At 53.5% G+C, this 8,419-nt stretch overlaps 2 protein-coding genes across 11 annotated transcripts in view; one reads left to right on the top strand and one right to left on the bottom strand.

Moving 5' to 3' along the window:
* The window catches only part of HMOX2 (heme oxygenase 2), a 29,460-nt gene extending 28,069 nt beyond the window's left edge, over positions 1-1,391 (top strand). For all 3 annotated transcript variants that reach the window (XM_081820136.1, XM_081820137.1, XM_081820135.1), the window contains 2 exons: positions 476-602; positions 693-1,391. In XM_081820136.1, the coding sequence (XP_081676262.1) occupies positions 476-602; positions 693-820 (255 nt within the window). In that variant the 3' untranslated portion in view covers positions 821-1,391. The remainder of the gene's footprint in view (positions 1-475; positions 603-692) is intronic.
* An 857-nt stretch (positions 1,392-2,248) lies between these two features.
* Positions 2,249-8,419, bottom strand: part of CDIP1 (cell death inducing p53 target 1) — a 25,708-nt gene continuing 19,537 nt past the window's right edge. For 3 of the 8 annotated variants that reach the window (XM_081820144.1, XM_081820145.1, XM_081820146.1), the window contains exons 2-6: positions 5,609-5,697; positions 5,105-5,206; positions 4,808-4,963; positions 3,744-4,017; positions 2,249-3,622 (exon numbers count right to left, since the gene is read on the bottom strand). In XM_081820144.1, the coding sequence (XP_081676270.1) occupies positions 3,511-3,622; positions 3,744-4,017; positions 4,808-4,963; positions 5,105-5,189 (627 nt within the window). In that variant the 5' untranslated portion in view covers positions 5,190-5,206; positions 5,609-5,697 and the 3' untranslated portion in view covers positions 2,249-3,510. Of the gene's footprint in view, positions 3,623-3,743; positions 4,018-4,807; positions 4,964-5,104; positions 5,207-5,427; positions 5,492-5,608; positions 5,698-8,419 lie in introns of those variants that run through there. The other 5 variants (XM_081820139.1, XM_081820143.1, XM_081820147.1 and 2 more) reach the window with 3 other exon arrangements.

Genomic DNA, 8,419 nt, shown 5'->3' with positions numbered 1-8,419 from the left:
AGCACCAGCCCCAGTGCAGGCCCACTGGCTTAGTCTGACATTAGCAAGCCTCCAAGGGCCACTTAGGATGGGTCAGCCCTGCTGGGGCCTGTTTTCGCATGTTCCTCTGTCATTCTTTCTAAAAATACCTAGCCAATGAAAATGGCCAAGTGCCAGTGCTCACAGGGTGTTTTGGGGCAGCGCTTTTGTTCTCTCCTCATTGTTTCTACCCTGGCAGTTTCAGCTGTGGGCTGTGTTGTCTGGTCAGTGCCCAGGGAAGAGCCACCAGTCAGCAGCGGTGGGATGCTGAGCACAGGGAGAAGTGTTAGGTTGGTGTGGCTGTCCTTGCTGCTGATTGGGGCTGCTCACTTACTGGTTTGCCCTCCTGAGCAAGTCACCAGTTCTAGCTCCCTCTGCATGGGGGAAGAAAGAGATAGTTCTCCGAGAGCAGAGTGGACCCAGTCAAGTGATGGCTGTTCATCCCTTGCTCCTGCAGATATTCGATGAACTGGACCAGGCTGGCTCCTTGTTGGCCAAAGAGACCCTGGAGGACGGGCTCCCCGTGCACGATGGGAAAGGAGATGTGCGTAAATGCCCCTACTATGCTGCTAAACCAGACAGAGGTAGGTCTCGCCTGTCCCAAACTCTCCTCCCAGGGTGGGCTGTGTCCACGTTCCCCACTGATGCCATGTCCCGTTGGTGCTGCCACACAGGTGCCCTGGAGGGCAGCAGCTGCCCCTTCCGAACAGCCCTGGCTGTGCTGAGTAAGCCCGGCCTGCAGTTCATTCTGGCCGCTGGTGTGGCCCTGGTTGCTGGCCTCCTGGCCTGGTACTACATGTGAAGGACCCATCATACCACGTTGGCGCCCTCCTCCTGAGTGACCACTGGCCTGCCCCCACCTCCACCGGTGACTAAACTACCACCTCAGGTGACTCTTCTTAAATGCTGGTTTTGAGAAAGCAACCAACCAATAAAGGCCAGACGCTAAAGCCTCTGCCTGTAGCGTCCTCTCTGTGGGCTAGATGCTGAGCTGGCTGTAGGCCCACCATTCCTGCAGCCATTAGGCGATGGTACTGGGAGCAGCCTGGGCCTCTGGAACCAACTTTGCTCCAGGGGCGTCCACACTGCTCACCCTGAGGCTCCTTCCCTTCATTCTTCCTTATGTTGGCATTTAGGTGGGTACCTTTCCCCTGATGGGAACAGAGCAGCCAGCAAGCCCACGCTGCTGTAGCTCTGTGGGAGGGAGGGGTGGCTTGCGCCCTGCCTCAGAGGCCTGGGGAGCTCCGTCCTGAACAGCCAGTCCTCACCCTCTCAAGCAGAAACTCCAGAAGAGGGGGGTCTGTTTAGCCGTGGCCTATCTCCTCCCTTGACCTGTGTAAATGCTACAGCACTCAATAAAGTGGACTCTGACAGCTGCCTCCCTCTTTCCTGGCACCAACATTATCCTTCTCAGCCACTCCTGCCCTTTCTGTGCTCCCAACACCCCTGGTCACCTCACAGCCCTTTGCCCAGAGCAAAGCCACCGTGTCTCACAATGTGGTCTTGTGATTCTCTCTCGCAAGTGCCTGGGAGGTTTCCTACTTTTTGAAATAATTTGTTTATAAATAAGGATAAAAAGTATATGCTTGTATTATAACAGTTCTTGTCTAAAATACAAATGTGAACTTAAATATTTTTATTGATAGGAATCAGTTTGTTTTATATATTGATCTGCAAAAGTTTTATTCAGGAAAGGGTTAAATGGCGAGGAAAACATTGTCTTCGACTACTGACCAAGCCTACCTGTTTTTCACAGTTCAGATGAGGGCTAGTAGGGGTGGAGCTGGCTCAGAACCTAGGGGCTAACTAGCTGCCCCCCATTAGCCTTCAGACCAGAAGCCTCAGCCCCAGTGATTCTGTCTTGCTTAAGGGAGCAAGGGTATTTGCCTGCAGGGTGGGATGACCCTGAGCTAAAGCCAGGGGGCTCCAGCCTGCAGACGGTGTGGGCAGATGCCGTGGCATGGAGATAGGTGAAACCAGTGTCAGAGATAGGAAGGTGCCCTTTGAGCGCAGTGAAGCCAACTCCTACCCCGACCCAGTCACAGCTAGAACCCCACGGCTTGTCCACACCGGGTTTGGGTGTGGTTTAATCAGATACTTAGTGTCATCCCTGGGCAGTCAGTGCAGCACAAGCACAAAGACCCCGAGGACTCAAGCCCCTGCCCTTAAGACCACTTCTAGCCCCCACCCTCTTTCCGTCAAAGAAGGAAGCCAGGCAGGAGAGCAGAGGCCCAGGGCAGGGGAGTGAAAGGGCCAATTTAATGAGAAACTACAAACTGAGACCAGCCATGATTCACAGTGACAGGAGGCCATGCAGTGGCAGTGCGAGACCAGGAGAGGGGTGGCAGCAGGATACAGCGGTCCACGTGAGCAAGTTCACAGACAAACCATTCACGAAATACAGTGTGGGCTCAGGCCCAGGGCAGGTGTCCACCAGGGCACTTCCGCCACTTGGGGCTGCTCCTTCCTTGTCCCCGGCCTGTCCCAGTCCAGTGCCACAGCTGCTCCTGCTGCAGTACCTGCTGTTGAAACAAGCACAGTGACAGCAAGTCAGCCAGGGCCCAGGGCCCAGCACTTACTGAGAAGAGGATCCATGGAGCGTGCATGACAAATCTGAGTGTGCTTGCAAGGAGGCCCCTTCTCTGTCATCTCCAGTCCTAGCTGGGACACACCAGCCACTGGGCAAAGGTCTTGCCGATACATAGCCATACATAGGACATGGTATGGCTATGGGTTAGGCTCCTGGGCATTCCTTCTGGCCCTAGCAAAGACGGGGGGTTGTGGAGGGGTGGCCAGAAAGGGAGCTGGGTGGGGGCCAGAAGCAAGTCCCTTCTTAGCAAGCTGGGGCCTAACCACTCATCCCACGACTTGCAGATGTGCTGACCTCTCTCCCTTACCCCAGGGGACTGCTGGGCACTTGGACAGGGTGTTAAGAGTTTGAGAGTTCTAAGAGCCAGAGTCATCCTTCTAATCATCATGTCCACCTCTAGTACCCCAGGAACAAAGCCAGGCCTTAGGACTCTGTCCTGCTTGGGTCCACTCCCCGACTCTTGGCCCAGGAGATCAGAAATAACTGTGGCTATAGGTACAGCCCCACTGCAGGCCCCAGGTCTGCTCTGGCTGCTTGTGGTCCCAGGGAGAGTTAGGACCAAATCTATACTTTGTACAGAAATGGAGGAACGAGACCCCAGCAGGGAGACCGTGCAAGGAGACCCTTTACAGCTTCTCTTCCTGATCACAAACACCAACCAAACCAACACACAGGCTCAGTGCTATCCCCCTGCCACTTGCTGACCCTTGGCCTTAAATCCAACAGGATTTTTGCCGCAAGAGTCAGATGCTCAGGGAAGGGCAAGCCAAAGAGGACGAGACTTCCAGGGACTGGTGGAATGGCTTCCACCCCCAAGTGGGAGCAAGGAAGCGAGCCACTGAGCGAGGGGAGCAAAAGCACAGGGGGCCAGACTGACAGCAGGGAGTCCAGTCCCGGCTCCGTTAGCACAGGCGCTTGTACGTGTAGATGTAGGCTTTGCAGCTGGGGCATGTGTGCGTCACATCCTTGAAGTCGTTGATGAGGCAGGGGATCAAGCAGCAGCCCAGATCACACCTGAATCAGAGACCGGGAAGACGGGGAGGTCAGAAGAGAAGGCACGGAGGGCACGCAGGCCTACTCCAGCTCGGCGGCCGGTGGGCACAGCCCCCACCCCCCAAGCGCCCACATCACCTACCCCATGAAGCAGCAGAAGAAGCCCAGCACGAAGTTCATCAGGCCAATCTCATAGGAGATCTTGGTGGTGATGGCCTGCTGGCAGTGGGGACACACTGTCTGTACAGGGGCGCCCTCGAAGATCTCTCCCTGCAGTACTGTCACTGTGGTGGCAGCCCCTGAAGGAACTAGGACTGTGGCAGTGTGGCCCCCAGGGCCAGAATAGGGCCCTGGAGGGTAAGGCCCTGGTGGATAGTAGCCCATGGGTGGGTGGGGGCCTGGAGGAGGGTAGAAACCTGGAATGGCACAGAAGACAGCGTAAAGACAGGTTACTGGCTTGCCACCTGCCCCATGTGGCCCCTAGGATACAAGGGGAGGCCTCCGGGACCCGGCCCTGGGCCAAGGCGACCATCTACATTCTCCCAGCCCTGTGAGACCAAGACAGAGAAGCTACTTGGCCCAGCCAGACATGGCAGAGCCGGGAAGAAGTCCTAATCTCTCCTCGGTCTCAGCTTGATGTGTTTGCTCCTTGCCTCTGACACGCAGGGGACCTCAACCACAGGAGGGAGAGCCTTGCCACTCACCAGCCCAGCTCCTCTTGTGCACACAGGGCTCTCGGCCCCACCAGCGTCAGATCCTGCACTGAAATACCAGGGACTGGCCCATGTCACCTGGGGCCACCTGTGCAAGAGCCCTGAGCCCTTCTTTGGCCTGAGGAGTCCTCAAGAACTGCTGGCTGAGCAGGAGCCCAGGCCTCCCCCATGGATTCAAGACCCTGGCAGGGAGAGGCCCCCACAGCACCCACGAGTCAGCACCTGCCACTGTGCCTTAGGGGCCTTCCCAGGAGCTAGCCCTCCTCCCAGCAGGGCCCAGGGCTCATGTGGCTTGCCCACAGTACTTGCACACCAGTGCTTTGCTTGAGGACACCTTCCCATGTCCTCCATCCACACCCACAATCAACGCCCCCAGCCCTGAGAAAACACTGGGCAGGAAGACCACCTACCTGCTGCAAAGGCTGGACGGCAGCCCAGATAACATGCTGGATGCTGGACCGGGCAGACCCCTGTGCTCCCCTTTCCTACTTACCTGGAGGCATGTAGGTGCCATCTGCATTCACATGCGGGGGGATGAAGCCAGGCTGAGGCATTGGGTGACCTGGTGGCTCATAGGGTGGGGGACCAATGTCTGCAGGGGGCATCGACATGCCCGGAGGGGGCTGCATCACAGCTGGGGAGGTACAGCCTGGACAGAGAAGGGCAGGGAGAGGGAGCTCAGAGGGCAGTGGCTGCGGAGTCACTGGGAGGGCTGCTCCAGGCACCAGCTCCTAGGAGCGGGGACGGGCAAGGCACAAGGGACAGGACCATCAGGAACACTGAATCCTACCTGGGGTAGGTGGGGCTCCACTCTTCTCCTCCAGAAGGGGGGCTGTGGGACCTCCAGGATAAGGAGGGGGTGGCTCGTTGGACATCTTTGCTGCTTCTGGACCTGGAAGGAAAGCCGCAACATGAACTAAGCTCCCAGCCCCTGCATGTTGGTCAAGCACAGGTCTGTGACAGTTCTCTGAGCCCCAGCAGCTCAGGTGGCCTTTTAGTCCTCGTCAATCTCTGCACTCTGGGTGGGGGACAGGGCTTGTGGACTGGCTCAGATTCCTTCAGTAGAGCAGTTTAGAGTCACCGGGCTCCCTCTAGGCCTTGGAGATATCCTACCATCACCAAGGATAATCAGGCCCAGAGCCGCCACCATCCACCATCATCCCCGCTTCCTGTGTCAAAGCCAGAAGGTAAGGAAGGGTGCCCTGTGAGGAAAGAAGCTGGTAAGGCGGACCCTCCCTCCAGGGCAGCAGGCTGCCTCGGTGCCAGAGCACTATGCTTGTGGGAGACTTTTTACCTCAAATCCCAAGTACTCAGAAGGGGAAGGCAGGACAGGCTCCTTACACTGGCGGCCTGAGCAGACACGCAGGGCTCTAGGGAGCTGTTCTGGGGGGAGAACAGGCAGAGCCTCAGCACTAGAGCAAGAGGCGCAGCCAACACACCCCACCCCATCTGGCTGGTTCCCGCCGGCACAGCAGCAAGCCGGCCTGCCCATCGACTCCTCAGCTCCGCTTCCCCTCTCACGGCTGCAAGTCCTGTGCACTCCAGGCTCACACCAGCCCCCACAGACCTGCACCCACTGCAGGAAGAAAGGAGAACAGGCTTCTCCGCACCCCAGCAGCTCTTAGAGCCAGCTGTTCACGCAGGGCCCCGCCCCGTTTTTGTGGAGGACAGGGTGGGAAGGAAGATGCGGAATGAAACATTTCCCTCATCTCTTTCCCTCCCAAGGCTCACTGAGCACCTGCTGCTGGGCCCTGGGGGAGAAACAGGAAACCAGGGGCCTTCCTGCCTTGGGTTAGCATCCTGTCTTTAGCAAGGCACTTCCTTTCACTCTATTCAGCATAGAAGGTTTGAAATTAGCATTTTGAAGTGAAGCTCAGTTAATTTTTTTTAACTGAAAATAGTATGAATCAGAACAAATTCTCAACAGTACAAAGAGACACCCAGTGACAGCAGCTCTCCTAGGGCAGCTCCATCCGAGAGCCCCGCTAGAGGGAAGTTCAGAACCCCACCGGAGCAGAAGGAGCCTGGAGTCAGTATGTTTATTAAATGTCACAGATCAGTGGCAGGGCCCAAGAGATCAAGTCCAAGCAACTAAAGAAAAAAACCGAATGTCACTAAATTAAAAACTTGGGCTTCGGGGCGCCTGGGTGGCGCAGTTGTTTAAGCAGCTGTCTTCAGCTCAGGTTGTGATCCCAGGATCCTGGAATCGAGGCCCACGTCGGGCTCTGTGCTCAGGGGGAAGTCTGCTTCCTCTCCCTCTGCCCCTGCTCTGATCTTGCTCACTCACACTCAAATAAATAAAATCTTTAAAACAAACAACAACAACAAAAACTTGGGCTTCAACAGGCACCATCAAGAAAGTGGAGACAGTTCCCAGAACGGCAGAAAAGTTTTACAGATCTATCTGCTAAAAGACTTGTATTTAAAATACATGAAGGGGGCGCCTGGGTGGCTCAGTCGTTAAATGTCTGCCTTCAGCTCAGGTCATGATCCCAGGGTCCTGGGCGAGCCCCACATCAGGCTCCATGCTCCGCAGGAAGCCTGCTTCTCCCTCTCTCACTCCCACTGCTTGTGTTCCCTCTCTCGCTGTGTGTCTCTGTCAAATAAATAAATAAATAAAATCTTTAAAAAAAATAAATAATAAAATAAAATACATGAAGAACTCTAACTCATTAACAAAAAGACAACCCAATTAAAAAATGGCAAAAGATCTGAATACACCTTTCTCCAAAGATTAAAAAAAAAAAAAAAGCCCAATAAGCACCTGAAAAGAAGCTGAACACTTAGCCTAAAGGAAATGCAAAACAAAACTACAATGAGGTACCATTTCATATCCATGAGAATGGCTACAGTGAGAAAATAAGTATTATGCGGAGACACAGGAGTCCTCCCAACTGCTGGGGGCGGGCGGGGGTGTGTGAAATGGTCGACAGCTGTCCCCCTGCTAACACAGTTACCACGTGACGCAGTTCCGCTGCTAGGTGCGCACCCAAGAGAACTGAAAACCACAGAAGAATTTGTACATGAATGTTCACAGCATCATTATTCATAGTAGCCAAAAAGTGTAAACAACTGAGGTGTCCAACCACTGGCAAATGGATAAACAAACTATAGCTGTACGCCTCCAGTGGAAACGTACCAGCCATGACAAGGAATGAGGCTGCTACAGTCTGGACGAACCTGGAAAACGGGCTGCTCAGAGAGACCAGACACGAAAGCTCACATGTGGTGTGCTCCTTACGTGAGGCGCCCAGAACAGACGAATCGAGACAGAAAGCATACTTGTGGTTGTCATGGCTTGGGGGTGGGGGCAGACAGAGAATGATGAATATGGGGTTTCCTTTGGGGGTGATGAAAATGTGCCAAAACTGGCTGTAATGATGGTTGCACAATTCTGTGATTATATTAAAAACCAGTGACTTGCACACTTTAAATGGGGAAATCATATGGTAGGTGGATTATTATATGTCAATAAAACTTATTAAAAAACAAAATAAAATTGCTCAATCTCACCACCTTAATGCAGCTAGTCTCCCTGCATGTCCCTGCCCGTCTGTATGCAGTCACGTATATTTTTATATACTTGCTGTTGTGACAGTTTTAACATCATGTCCTATATATTTTCTCCATCTTGCAAGACCCCCATGACCATCAATTTTAATATTCCCTAAAATGGGCTCATCACTGTTTATGTGACCAACCCTTATTAAGGCATTTAGAATGCTTGTTACTTTCAAAAAAAAAAACCACCACCACCACCACCAACAGGGAAAACCTCTGGCTAATGCTCTTTCCCTTTCTTGGATCATTTTCTTTGGTTAAACTTGCCAGAAATGAAATTATTAGGTCAAAGGGTATGGCCACTTTGTGCCTTTGGGAAGGATGATGGCAATTTATAGTAGACACTTTGGATACTACTCTTATCACTAATTTGTAACATTAAAATGACAGTCGGTACTTACTGACACATGAAAAAGTGCTCAATATCGCTCAGCATCAGGGAAATCCAAATCAAAACCTCAATGAGATACCACCTCACACCAATCAGAATGGCTAGAATTTACAAGTCAGGAAACGACAGATGTTGGCGGGGATGCGGAGAAAG

The sequence above is a fragment of the Leptonychotes weddellii genome, chromosome 5, assembly GCF_054177405.1.
Source record: "Leptonychotes weddellii isolate Sample4059 chromosome 5, ASM5417740v2, whole genome shotgun sequence".
NCBI classification, from domain to species: domain Eukaryota; kingdom Metazoa; phylum Chordata; class Mammalia; order Carnivora; family Phocidae; genus Leptonychotes; species Leptonychotes weddellii.
This window is presented reverse-complemented; position numbering and strand designations above follow the sequence as displayed.